Source organism: Mesoplodon densirostris, chromosome 10 (genome assembly GCF_025265405.1).
Source record: "Mesoplodon densirostris isolate mMesDen1 chromosome 10, mMesDen1 primary haplotype, whole genome shotgun sequence".
In the NCBI taxonomy this organism is placed as follows: Eukaryota; Metazoa; Chordata; class Mammalia; order Artiodactyla; family Ziphiidae; genus Mesoplodon; species Mesoplodon densirostris.
Window position 1 is genome coordinate 55,007,974 of NC_082670.1, and position 15,021 is coordinate 55,022,994.

Below are 15,021 nucleotides of genomic sequence, written 5' to 3' on the forward strand. Positions count from 1 at the left end.
CATTTGCATTTAAGAGGCCCTGGCTGTGTGTTTTTGATGTTTTAAACAAAACAGAAAAGAACAAATTGCACTTTTCTCATTGTTGGAAAAAGATGAGTAGTTTTCTTTTTAACTTTGAGAGAATGTTTACAAAAGAGGATCTCAGCCAGGAATGGAGTTAAAATGGCGGTACCTGCTGTGCTTTCATGAAGAAACAAAGTTAAGGAAACTACAGGGAAAATGAAACTGCTCAATAACAAAGAAGAAAAGGAAAAGCTATGTCTCCACGGTTGGGTGTGTTTATGCGTCTTGAGGTCTTGAGCCGACTCAACATGAATGAAATGGATGGATGTTAATGTCATCTGGAAGGCAGCCCCTTGCAGGCAGGTGTTTCCCCCAATGGGGAACCCTGCCATCATTGGAAAAACCATCCCAAACCAACCTCTGTGAACCCACTTGGAGAGATATGAAAATGCATTGATGAACTGACCTCTAACTTGACTTCCATGAGGTCATGGACCATGTCTTAAAATTCTTCTTCTCCACAATGTTCTACACATACTAGACCGGGAGATGTATGCAGGATACAGGTCTGAAGATTTGAAGAGAAGTCAGCAGAATGAAAAACATCTCCCAGACTTGAATGTATGCATGAGGCATTCAAGTTTTCAGAACATTGTTAACTGTTGATTGTCATGGTGAAGGCAGAGCTAATTGCAACACCTGGGTCTCTGAAATTTGCCACTTACTCATTCTTGGAGACTGTACAGCCTGCTATTGGAGGCCTAGCCAGTGCAGGAGGCACTAAATGCCTGCCATGCTCCACTTCACGCTGCGTGTACACGCCTTTGGCTCAGCACCCACCTCCTGCCCCGCAAAACCTCTCTCTAACAAATTAGTTTCTCCTTCATTTACGCTCCTGCTGAGAAAGGAACATGTTTCAAATTCATCAAGAGAACACATTTTCTAAGAAGATCTATGTTTTGTTTTTTAAACAAAAGATTTTTGGTACAAAGTATCGATATATTAGTTTGCTCAGGCTGCCATAACAGAATTCAACAGACTGGGTGGCTTTAAACAACAGACATTTATTTTCTCCCAACTCTAGAGGCTAGAAGTCCAAGATCAAGGTGGCAGTAGGTTTGGTTTCCTCTCTGTGTCTTGTAGATGGCCTTCTTTTCCCATATCTTCACATGATCTGTCCTTTGTGTTTGCTCCTAATCTCTTCTTAAAAGGGCATCAGTCAGATTCGATTAGGATCCACCCATTATATATACACAGAATTTATAATCCAATCTCCTGGGATAAACCATAATGGAAAAGAATATTAAAAAAAGAACATATCAGGGCTTCCCTGGTGGCGCAGTGGTTGAGAGTCCGCCTGCCAATGCAGGGGACACGGGTTTGTGCACTGGTCCGGGAAGATCCCACATGCCGTGGAGTGGCTAGGCCCGTGAGCCATGGCCGCTGAGCCTGCGCGTCCGGAGCTTGTGCTCCGCAATGGGAGAGGCCACAACAGTGAGAGGCCCGTGTAACGGAAAAAAAAAAAAAAAAAGAACGTATCAATACATATATGTAAAACTGAGTCACTTTGCTGTACAGCAGAGATTGGTACAACTTTGTAAATCAACTATACTTCAATTAAAAAAATAATGAATGTAATATAAAAATATATATATACACAACTTCTTTATTCATTCATCTGTTCATAGACACATAGGTTGTTTCCATGTCTTGGCTATTGTAAACAATGCTGCTATGAACATTGGGGTGCATGTATCTTTCTGAATTAATGTTTTCGTTTTCTTCTGATATATACACTAGTGGAATTGCTAAATCACATGGTATTTCTCTTTTTAGTTTTTTGAGGACTCTCCATTCTCTTTTCCACAGTGGCTGCACTAATTCATATGCCCACAATAGTGTACAAGAGTTCCCTTTTCTCCACATTCTTGCCTGTCCCAGTACTGGTGCCAACAGACTGGTGGGTGGGGATGAAGCTGGGTCCTGAGACTAATAAGCTAGAGGGAGGATTCCACGATGGCACTTTCCAGCACCAGTGTTATTATGGCAGAACGAGCTCCCAGAAATGACTGCTGCCAGCATCTCTGTCCCCAGGGGGAGTCCCAGTTGCCTCCTGTCTCTCCAGGAGACTCTCCAAGATTAGCAGGTGGGTCTGACTCAGGCTCCTTTCAAATTACTGCTTCTGCCCTCATTCACGGAGCGTGTGAAATTTTGTGTGCCTCCTTTAAGAGTAGAGTCTCTATTTCCCACAGCCCTCTGGGTCTCCTGAAAGTGAGCCCCCCGGCCTTCAAAGCCAAATGTTCTGGGGGCTCATCTTCCCAGTGCAGGACCTCCAGCCTGGGGAGTCTGATGTGGGTTTCTGACCCTTTGCTCCTTGGGGAGAACCTCTACAGTTGTAATTATCCTCCCCTTTGTGATTCACCCACTGGGGTTGGCGGGGGGTCGGGGGGCAAGGGCCTTGACTATACCATGACTCTACCCCTCCTACCTGTCTCATTGTGGTTCCTCCTTTTTTTTTCTTTTTGGCTTTTTGAGTTAATTATTATTGTTTTGTTATATTATTATATTCACATTTTACAGTTATAGAAAAAATGAAGGCAAGAGAAGTTTAAAATCCTGTACAATATCTCACAGAAGATAAGCAGGAGAACCCACTTATAGGTTCGGGTATAGGTGAACATAAGCTCATGTTCTCAAGATCACAAGGGTTATAGCCAAACAAATAATGATATATCTTTAGTTGTGGAAGATCTTTTCTGGTAAGTTAGTCTTTTCCATTGATAGTTCTGTAAATAGTTGTAATTTTGGTGTGCTCGTGAGAGGAGGTGAGCTCAGGGTCTTTCTGCACTGCCATCTTGAGATAAAATCCCAGGTGTGGCTCTTGGTTCATGTGCAAGAGATCCTGAAATTCCTTTGACTCAAAAGAAAACCCCCATTATTATTTTACTTGTAAGCTATATTCATCTTCTTTGGTAATCACCTCTTCAAAGTAAAGGTGGTATCTTCGTTTTATATTTATATTAAATAATATTTATATTATTTATAGACAGCACAATTACAGGCTTTTTAACGTTCCAGAGGCAGTAGATAGTGTCTGAAATTACAGACTTTCATTTTATTTTATTATTATTTTTTTCCTCTCTTGTAACATAAAACAATTTTGTAAGATCCACCCCCCTGCAGGCAGCATTTTATAGCCAAGTCATAAACCCTGAAAAACAAAAGTTTATGGTGGGAATGCTGACATTCAGACAGTCAGACCCACTACTGCAGAGCTCACGGGTGCCAACAGACTACCTTGCCTTCCAGCGTGAGGATCAGAACATAAATCAGCCTGAGTCTGGAGGGACAGGACTGCATGTTCACGTTATCCATTTCCCATTCCCAGAAACATAAGACCGTTTGTCTAACAAAAATCACATTGATGAGTGTTATGAGAGGCCGGTAAAGAATGACCCAAAGTGGAGAAGGGATGAGGGTAAGCGTTCACAATTACTCCAGCTTCAACATCTGGGAACATAGAACCTCTTTAAGCAATGCATTTACTGTCCCCTGGTGAGCTAAAGGGCGTGAGAGACCGCTGAGCACAGAGACCTTTGTATTCTGTAGTTTTTTTCACCTCTCTTCAGTACTCTTAATTTGATTCTCATGGAGTTTTGTTTGAATGACTTTTAACATCTGGGCAGTGTTCTACCACTCCCTACCAAATGGGCAAGTTTTCCAAATAAACCATTTCAGTTCTTCTTTCTTTTCACTAAGTAAAAAAATTAATCACAGTTACAGGAAGACAAATATCAGCCTGATTATTAAAAATTAATTAAAATATTATTTTTGTATTTTCTTTTAATTACTTTAAGTATCGTTACAATTTTATTCTTTAACTTTCCACTGCCTGACATTTCTTGCTGCCTATATCTTCTCCCACCTCCCGAAATGGAAAGAGAACTTGGATTCAGAATAAGCATAAAGAAAATATAGAAATTTTTAAAATTATAAGGCAAATGCCAATACTTTCTTTGTAGGCAACTATATGATGCTTTAAAATGACCATCAAGCCTATCTAAATGTGATATTATTGTTTGGAATGTGTTTCGATTCCTGTCTACCTTAAATCCATCTTTAAGAAATGTTGTGTTAATATGTCTCCCTTGATGTTTTGGCAGTTCATTTGCCATTACTGTCTCAAATGCATGGGACTAGGAAATCAAATGTGAGCAAAGAAAATCTCTAAAATGTAAACTGAGTGATTAGTAACCACGAAACTACAGCTGTGTTTGCACAGAAACAGGTTACAACTGTGTTTGCTGAGATTGAAAAGAAGGTGGACTGTTATTCCTTTTAGTAATTTTAATTCCTCTCTCAATTGCCAGCAGATGTGATCCACTAAAGAGAAAACCCCTGGTCCACCCTGTAGCTTCTTTATTCTTGTTTTATGTGTTTATCTTCATCGTTTCTTTATGTTGCCTCTTTGTCTTTCTGTCTTTTAACATCAGAAAGTCATGGTCATGGCTAGAAAAGGCAGAATACTCTACTTTCTTTTCCGTGTATTAGGAGCCCTGGTTTTCAAAACCCAAACCAACCAACCAACCTGTCAACCAACCAAACAAATGAATTAAATTGCATTGAATAATCTATTATTCTGAAATCCCCTGGTCTTCAATCTTTCTGTATACATGCTTTTATAAAAACGTAGAAAAGGAGAAAAAACATACAGTTTATTGTTCTATTATTTTGAAATTGGAATGGCATTATTCCAAAGTCAGCCCTCTGTGGGATGGGAGGAGAGTTCTGAATATTATTTATCCTTGTGAAACTGAAATTGGAGAACTTTGTTACCTTGCAATTGGAAATAGAGGCCATTCCCTGTGCTCAGGGTCTGTAAGATCTCTTTACCCTGTGCTTGCCCTAAGTACAAACCATGACAGGGACTCTTGGGCCCTGAAGGCTGTGGGGATTTCAGGTAGGTTGTTGGCTTCCAGCCAATAAAGAGAAAGACTTCGAAATATCATTTGGAGGGCACATATGAGCCTCTTTTATTTAATATCTTTCATACATGCTCTGCTTTCTATGAATTGGACCAACCTAACATCCATCTATACCCATGTGGTTATAAATATGGCTTTATGGTCAGAAATAACTTAGCTTTCATCTTAGTTCTGTTCTTCCTATCTGTGTTCTTGGACTAGTTACTTAAACTCTTTTAGCCTCCCTTCCCGATATGTAAAATGTATTTTTTTTTAATTTTTATTGGAGTATAGTTGATTTACAATGTTGTGTTAGTTTCAGATATACAGCAAAGTGAATCAGTTATACATATACATATATCTATTCCTTTTTAGATTCTTTTCCCATATAGGTCATTACAGAGTATTGACATCTTGATTTTATTTATTTATTTATTTGGTTGTTTATTTATTTATCTTTGGCTGCCTTGGGTCTTTGTTGCTGCGCGTGGGCTTTCTCTAGTTACGGCAAGTGGGGGCTACTCTTCCTTGCGGTGCGCGGGCTTCTCGTTGTGGTGGCTTCTCTTGTTGCGGAGCACGGCCTCTAGGCGCACGGGCTTCAGTAGTTGTGGCTCGCGGGCTTAGTTGCTCCGTGGCATGTGGGATCTTCCCAGACCAGGGCTCGAACCCGTGTCCTCTGCACTGATAGGCAGATTCTTAACCACTGCGCCCCAGGGAAGTCCCATAAAATTATTCATCCATGCATTCATTCAGTTCACCCAGTAAATATGTGGGCACTACTAATATGCCAGTAATTATTCTACATGTGATAATTAGAGATGTGCATACACACACACACACACACACACAAGTATCTGCTTTCATTGACTGGCATTCTACTGGATTGGGGACACAATAAGTATGTCATCAAACATAAAATAGTAAATAATGAGTATCAACAATATCAAATAACTAAAGTGCTATGAAAACAAAATAAAGCATAGGGGTGCTATAGAGAATGTGACAAAATGAGAGGTTTGAGGTAAAGGACAGGAAAGCCCTCTGAGGAGAGAGCATTTAAACTAAGGTGCACATGATAAGAAGAAACCAGCATGAGACTCCCTGGTGGGCCTGGAGAGGGAAGAGAGCTGTCCCAGCAGAGGAAAAGAGAGAAGGAGAGCTAAGCTGGGGCCAGTTCCTCATACTTGGGAAACAGAAAAAAAGGCAAGGTTGACATATTATAGAAAAAAGAAGAGAGATGTAATAGATAGTAATATCTAATAATGAATGAAATATGGCTGCAGCTCAAAGAGATTGATTAAAACTGATCAAATGAGTTCCAGTTGCATTGAATGGTGAGATTTTTCTAGACCTGAACATATACTTATTGATTCCTTCTTTATCTCAGTTTTAATTTTTGAATTGAATGTTTTTCCATTTCTTTACCAAATTCCCTTTGAACACAATTAATCTATGGTTAAAAGATAGATTTAGATTATGATGCATCCAGACAAGGATGTCAGCTGGGGGTAGGTAGGTAGTCTGAAAGAAGCAGTTCCCAGACTAAGTAAGTGTAAGTAAACTTATTTTTTCTTACATTTTTCTTGAAATACACAGCCTCAGAGATCATTTTGTTCCTTGGGTATTGATAGTTTTATGATGAAGCCGTCAAAGTGCTGGCTAGAAACATAGTTTCACCATAAATGATCCAACTGAAGAGGCTAGCATGGAGGAGGAGTATTTACAGAAGTGTGGGCAGAGTTAAGGGAACTGATGAAGGGATGCTGAGATACCCAGAGATGAGCAGCAGAAGGAAGCCTTTACCCCTGAGAGCAGACAGCAGGTGAAGCCATGTGCCCAGAGCCCAGTGAGACCAAGAGCCTTGGAGGAGGGGCCCCCTAGAGGCGCTGTAGACAGGGAGGGATGTAACCCTTGCCAGACAGACGTGGTGCCAAAGCAGAGAGGATGAGGAGGACCGGCCAGATCTCTCTGTGTTTCCACCAGGCCTCCAGTGGTGACACCAATAAAAACCATCAAGTAACAGAGCAAAGGTGATACAGTCCATGGAAGGGTCACTTCTTTGGGGCATAGAGCAGAGCAGAGAAGGCATATGGGGGAGGGCTAAGCAGAAAACGTCAGCACACATAGATGATTTAACTAATTTTCTTTCCTCTTGACTCCACTATTAAAAAGTAGAAATAGAAAGCAGTGCAAAATCAGCAATAAATACCACCTGCTACTTCTCCTTCAGACTGTCAATGGATACAGGTAGGTTGGAATGATGGCAAACTGGCTCTGTTTACAGAAAACAACTGCTCAAATCTAGAGTAACTTTGCTGTGATGTCTTTTTTCTGACATAATTTCTGACACCAAATATGTGGATTTTTGTGACATTGAATATGTGTCATTTTTCCATACTAATTATCCAATTCTCTGACTCCAGCTGGGTGTCCAACAATTCATTTCAGTTTTAACACTAACTACTCAAAGTTGTCATCAGGCTGCACAGGTTCAAGGGCTCAGTCCCACAAGACTATCCCCACTTCAGACACCACCACAAATGGGGTACCAGGCTACCCACAATTCTGCCCCACCCACTACAAATTCAGGGGTTCCCTTGACACCCCTCAGGCTTGAAAATTCACTAGAACTATCCATAGAACTCAGGAAAACACTTAAATATTTACCTGTATGTCATAAAGGATACAGCTCAGGAACAGCCAAATGAAAGAGATGCATAGGGCAAGGAAGGGATTGGGAGAATGGCTCAGAGCTTCTCTGCCCTCTCTAGGTGTCCCGCCCTCCCAGCACATCAGTGTGCCCACCTACCCATCAGCTCTCCAAACCCTGTTGTTCAGTGGTTTGAATGGAGGTCTCATCACATAGGCGCCATTGATTAAATCATTGGCACTTGGTGGTTGCACTCAAATCTCCAGCCCCTCACACATCCCCAGACACTGAAGAGTGGGCCTGACAGCTCCAGCCCTCTAATTCTTTGGTCTTTCTGGTGACCAGCCCTATTCTGAAGCTATCTAGGGGTCTCACCTTGAATGACCTCATTAACATAAACTCCAGGTATAGTCAAAATTGATCCATGACAAATAACAGAAGACATTCCTTTCACTCGGGAAGTCCGCAGAGTTTTAGGAGTTCCGCGCTAGGAACCCAGGACAGAGACCAAATTTATTTTTGTTATACCATAGTCGCCATGCAGAAAACACCTTATCTCGTCTTTCATCTCATCTTTCAAGAGGAATCAGAAATTCACACTTTCATGTGAAGTCTCCCAATCTCTAAATGTTGACAACCATTTCAAATTTTTCAAAAACTCTTTGCAGCCCAAGCAAAACATTCGTGAAGGCTGGATGTGGCCCATGGTTTCCAGTTTGGGACACCTGACAGAGAACTCCAGAACAGTGGTTTTCAACCCTGACAGCACACTGGCATCACCTGGGCAGCTTTCAAAAATATGTGCCTAGGGCTTCCCTGGTGGCGCAGTGGTTGAGCGTCCGCCTGCTGATGCAGGGGACACAGGTTCATGCCCCAGTCCGGGAAGATCCCACATGACGTGGAGCAGCTGGGCCCGTGAGTCATGGCCGCTGAGCCTGTGCATCTGGAGCCTGTGCTCTGCAACGGGAGAGGCCACAACAGTGAGAGGTCCGCGTACCGCAAAAAAAAAAAAAAAAAAAAATGTGCCTAGACTTCATGCCAAAGCAGTTAGGTCAGAATCTCCTGAGCTGGGGCCCGGACACTGGTATTTTTTAAAAAATAGTTCCCTGATAATTTTAATGTACCATCATTTTGAAAATAAGCTTTTTTATTTTGGAATAAGTTTAGTTTTACAGAAAAGTTACAAAGGTAATACACAGGTTTTGTACACCCTACATCCAATTTTCCCCATTCTTAACCCTTTGCATTACCATGACATATTTGTCAGAATTAAGAAATTGACATCAGTACATTATTATTAACCAAACTCCAGGCTTTATTGGAATTTCACCAATTTTTCTACTGATATCCTCTTTTTGTTCCAGAATCCAGTCCCTGGTACCATTTTGCATTTGGTTGTTTTTCTCATCAGTCTGCTCTGGTCCCTGACAGTATCTCAGACTTTCCTTGTTTTCCATGAGTAGTCCCAGCCAGGTATCCCGGAAAATGTCTCCAGGTCTGCATTTTTCAATGTTTGTTTCATGATGGGATCCATGTTATGTCTAAGTTTTGGAAAGAATACCACACAGGTGAAGTGCCCTTCTTGTGATATCATATCAGCGTATAATCTCTATTTCTGAGAACACCTACTCTAGTTAATCATGGCTGAATGAAATGGAGATGGCCGGCCCCATCCAGCTTCAACACAGATGAAAGCAGATCAGGGCAGGAAATCAGGAGTGATGACAGGAGGCCAGCAGTGGAGCCCCATCCCTTCCAAACAAGCCAACGAACTCAGCGTCAACAGACAAAAGGTTCCATTGCAGGCTCCTCCACCAACTCAACTTTAGAGAAGCCACTGCTTTCTGGTGTTATTTTCTTCCTCTGTACCATGTAGAAGTTGGTATTTCCAGTCCTGAATATATGTGATTCTAAAGTTTTGGAGTGGGTTTTCATGAACCAAATATTATCCATAGCTCCATTTCATAAGAGGAATGTGCTTCCGTGCTAAGCAAGGGGCCACCAAAATGTCAGAGTTTCTGCAAAGGGAGGTGGTAGGAAGTCCAGTCTACTGCCCTACTTGGCATTTATGACACTTGTCTCCTAAAGATGTCAAGCCCCTCGAAGGAAGAAAACAAATTGCAAAAACTGAGAAAATTCAACTCCTTCACTCCTCTTTCTTGCTGAAATTCACTATTATTCCTTCTGTTACCATGGATTACGAAGTCAATGACATAATTTGTTTTTTACAAAATCTTTTCATGTTGACACTTTCCACAAATCTTACCGGAAGCGAGGATGAATGGCTTGCAAAGCTGTCTGTTCTAAGTCGCCAATAATTTGTACGGAGCCTGTGATTGTAAAACCACAAAAATTTCACAATAGTGGAAACCTTTCATTAAGCAACATAAATGACGGGGTGGATTTGTTTTAACTATGTGCGTAATCATGCTTATTGCTTTAAGATCATAAACTGAGAGATTCTCCATGGAGGTGAGACAGGTAGGCTGCAAATCGTTTTACACAATACTTTGCCACTTCTGTGTGTTAAGTCTGACCCAGAACATTCTCCCGGTATTGGATCAGGCTCTCATCTGGTGTAATTTGCCCGTGGAGATTGTACTGGCTATGAAACTAGCACCTATTAGTAGCCATTGTAAAAAAGAAATTTTCTCTAAATCACAATTCAGTGGTGCGTTTCGAATGACTGAAGCCAGGTTCCTAGGCACGGAGACAAGAAAGAATGTCAAGCAGGACCTTTAATGCACGTTTGTATTTAAACATCAGACCTAACAGAAAACCCTGAGACTTTATACAATGGTTGGAGCGTTGTAGGAACCTAATTAATGCATCGCATTGTCGGGTGAATGGTTGGCCAGGCACACGAGCTCTTCTGAGGGATGTGAGAGGGTTCACATACCGCCTAGAAAGAATGAGTGCCGTTGTAGGGATTCAGTGGCCCATCTGAAGGGGCCATGGAAAGGCAGCTTTGTCTGGCACGCTGCCTTTTCAGACCCACTTGATAATATTAGTGTCAGTTTCAAGTGGAGCGCATGCCAGATTGCAGATAGCTTGGGCTGGCATTTCAAATAGGCTAATTGTGAAACTGGAGAAGAAAATGGTCACATTCTTGCTAAGGTGGCCATTCAATGCAGTCTCTCCCCCAGAGTTCCATGGGTCTCACTCTGAGCCTTTCCCCTTGGCAGCTCCTCAATTGCCCTCTTTGCTGGGATGGCTTGGCCTTGTTAAAATGTGCCCTGTGTATTAAAATGAAATTGTCACTGCTGGGTAGTGCCACATAACATGGTTTGACACTAAGCACTGGCAGCTACAGAAAACAGACTTTTATTGCATTTATTCTTTCAGAGATGAGAGTCTCTAAAGGCTCCTGCAGACATATACTTAATTAAATCTGAATGAAGCCAGAGTGAACACTCTACGCTGCTGTCTGGTGTTCACAGAAATGGCCTCCACTGGGCTTGGTGGGGCTGTAAACCAGTCTTAACAAAAGATGATCATACTAGAATCCAAAAGGGAAGATATGGGGCTTTCAAACCAGGACAAAAATGTTTTGGGTGGATGGACGAGATGAAGCCACCAAGCACACACACACTATCCCCCATCCAGTTTCAGTGTGCGTTTAGAACTCCATGTCGTTTTAAAGACAAAAGGGGAGGGATTTGATTTGTAGGACTCTGGCAAGCAAGCTTTAGATTCTTAACTGCCTTTTATCTAGACGAGTACCCAGAGAGCGACTGAACTGGGAGGGGGCCCTGGGGCATAAGCTTTTCATTCCATAGCTCTCCTGGAATCAAAATTCCATAAAGCAACATCTGTAGTAATTAAGGGCGCACGTTTCCTCTCTCATTCATGTCTCTGCTAGGAGGGAAGGTTATCTTCCCTAAGAGACAATGGATAGTGGGTCCTGTGGGAAAAAGAGCAGAATTTGAATTCTTTTGTTCCTAGAAATGGAAGTTTCCTAGTTAAAAAAAAATTAAGGGATTTCCCTGGTGGCACAGTGGTTAAGAATCCACCTGCCAATGCAGGGGACATGGGTTCACGCCCTGGTCCAGGAAGATTTCCACAAGCCACGGAGCAATGAAGCCCATGCGCCACAACTACTGAGCCTGTGCTTTAGAACCCGTGAGCCACAACTACTGAGCCCACGTGCCACAACTACTGGAGCCCACATGCCACAACTACTGAAGCCCACGTGCCTAGAGTCCATTCTCCACAACAAGAGAAGCCACCGCAATGAGAAGCCCGCACACCATAACAAAGACCCAATGCAGCCAGAAGTAAATAAATAAATTTAGTTTAAAAAAAAAATAAAAACTAACAAGTTGGAAGATGTAAAAAGTTCCTCTGGAAAGAAAATGTGAAGGAGTTAGCAAAATTATACTTAGCTGCTCCTCAATATTTGGAATGGGAAATGATTCATCTTATCTTTCTAATCCAAATATCCTCTGATTTGGGGGAATTTGTGATTAAGCAGTGAATGAAATGCTATTTTTGTTTTTATTTTATTTATTAAAAGTGGGTATTATTAAGCTTAAAGAGTTTTAGTTTTGCATTTCGACACAAAAGTGAGTCACTCTTCAGATGTTCTTCAAAATAACACTGTGTGGATCCAATGAGCATCTAATAAATGAACATTAACCTATTAATGTCAGATTAGTTTCCTGCGCTTTCTTGTCATATTAGGACCAGCTATGTAATTTGTGGGATCTAGTGAAAATTAAAAATACAAGACCCCTTGTTTAAAACGTATTAAGAGTGTCAAGATGGTGATAACAGAACTTTAAATCAAGTGCAAGGTTTTTCTCAGCACAGGGCTCTGGTACTGCATGTGTACCCCCGACATTGGTCCTGCTCTGCTTCACCATCATATCAATGCAGAAAAAGTGTCCATCTGTCCCATGCTTCCTAGGAATACACATTGGAAAATGTTTTGTTTTGTTTTTTTAATTTGAGTCATAAAATAATTATAGCTCCCCAGATGGAACGTGCTTTTGAAACCATCTTCAAATAGAGCAACCATATGATTCTGCAATCCCACTCTTGGGCATATATCTGGAGCAAACCGTAATTTGAAAAGATACATATATCCCAGTGTTCATAGCACTATTTACAGTAGCCAAGACATCAAAGCAACCTAAATGTCGATCAACAGATGAATGGATAAAGAAGATGTGGTATATACATACACAATGGAATATTACTCAGCCATAAAAAGGAATGAAATAATGCCATTTGCAGCAACACAGATGGACCTAGAGATTATTATGCTAACTGAAGTAAATCAGACAGAGAAAGACAAATATATGATATCACTTATATGTGGAATCTAAAAAAAATGATACAAATGAACTTATTTACAAGACAGAAAGACTCACAGACTTAGAAAACAGACTTATGGTTACCAAAGGAGACACATGGGGGTAGGGATAAATCAGGAGCTTGGGATTGGCATACACACACTATTATATATCAAATAGGTAACCAACAAGGACCTAATGTATAGCACAGGGAACTCTACTCAATATTTTGTAATAACCTATAAGGGAAAAGAATCTGAAAAAAATAGATATATATGTATGTATAACTGAATCACTTTGCTGTACACCTGAAACTAACACAACGTCGTAAATCACTATACTTCAATAAAAAAAAATTTTTTTTCTTAACCTGATAACTCATATGCTCTTTACTGCACCCCTCAGCTTACCTCCAAGAGTTTCCCTGAGTGAACCTTCCCCTGGGCCACAGTGGTCTACTCACTCTACCCCGTCTACAAGGACACAGCCTGCCCCCTCCCAGCCTGGCCCCTACCCTAGTTACTTCTGCAAAGGCCTTTCTGTCCTCCTGGGCCCACTTCTCAGAGTTTTCCTGACTTCTGCAATTCCTCTCACATTTGAATTCCTCTCAGTGTAATAAATATATAACTTATTTGGCATTTGCTTATATATATATTTTTTCTTTTTCTTTTTTTCTTTGCATGTAATATGAATATGAAAACACACATAAAATTTGGATGTAGGAAAGTTTTACAAATTGTGTCAAAGGGCTCCATTCCAAGAAAGTTCATATTAATAACAGAGCAGAAAATCCAAAATTATACACTTTGCCTTTTAGACAAAAAATTTCACACATTTCATACACATTCTTTTATATGTATGTGTGCCATTTCTTAAGTCCGTTTTTCCTCTAGTGTACCGTTTGTGGGAATTAATTTCTTCTGATCACAGTTGACCCTTTAATTTTTATCTTCCACACCCTGTTTTACAAAATAATAAAGTCCAGATATAGTTACTATTTAGAAAATGTTGCTGATACTATTCTACTTAGGAGACAGCAACGCTGCTAATGTTGGCAGTATGATGCTATGGCCCCGAATGTTATCCATTAGCTTGTATATGAGATGCCAAAATTTGGCACAAGAAACCCAGTCTAGGAATATTGATACCCAGTTTGAAAAAATAGAAGATTGTCTGAAATTGAAAATTAAGAAAGTTCAGGACCTGAGGTTTGTGTATATATGTTCTCCTCACACATTTGGGACCCCAAATAACTCCCTTCTATCTCACACCCAGTGAGTTTTCAGTAAAGCTGTCACGATGCTGATGACAACACCATTGCGTGAATCTCTCCTGTAGGCCGCCAGCTGTTTAAACGCAGTGCATCCCCTCCCCTTGTTTTGTGGAGACCCTTGAGGTACAGCTTAGTAGTTCCTGTGCAGGTTGGTGTCACCCAGGCCTCAGCTAAAAGCCCGCCTCTACCACTTAACTGCCAAGGTGGTTCATTTCGCTAAGCCTCGCTGCCCTCACTAGTGTGAAGGGCAATAACGAGACCTGCCTCTCCGGTTTGCTAACTCAGACATTCAACACACATTTATTGAGCACTTTGAAGTGTCGAGAATTGCTGTGTGGATTAAGTAAGATAATGCCTCAGGATTACGTCTGGGTGATGACTCTGCAGTGCCGTCCACGGTGGCAACATTCAGTAGAGTAAGTGATGCTCTCAGTAGTGATGAGTTTGTGGTGTTCTATCCACCTGGTCATGGTGGTCATGGCAACAGTTGGTGGTTCTGGTAAAATTCTGAAATCAAGCTTTTCTATGGTTTTCTTAATTTCCTTTTCTTTTTAACTTATTTTTCCTGGATATGTACAACTTCATGAAAGCATATGATCCCCTGTTTACTTCTTTTCCCAGAATGGAGTCTACTGAAAAATGTGAAGTGGTAATTCAACATTTTAATGGAAAATATCTGAAAACACCACCAGGCATCCCAGGTAAGAAATACCATAAAGTAGTTATTAATTAATATCCAGGCTCATTGCTGTTATCAGAATGAGTATATAGTAAAGACCATGGTTGGCCACTGGGAGGGAAATTTTTGCCTTTAAAAATATGTATTTTTTAATA

The 15,021-nt window shown here is 41.0% G+C and overlaps 1 protein-coding gene across 9 annotated transcripts in view; it reads left to right on the top strand.

The window, feature by feature from the left end:
• RBMS3 (RNA binding motif single stranded interacting protein 3) overlaps positions 1–15,021 on the top strand; it is a 743,532-nt gene that overhangs the window by 495,816 nt on the left and 232,695 nt on the right. For all 9 annotated transcript variants that reach the window (XM_060109330.1, XM_060109331.1, XM_060109327.1 and 6 more), the window contains one exon: positions 14,809–14,888. In XM_060109330.1, the coding sequence (XP_059965313.1) occupies positions 14,809–14,888 (80 nt within the window). The remainder of the gene's footprint in view (positions 1–14,808; positions 14,889–15,021) is intronic.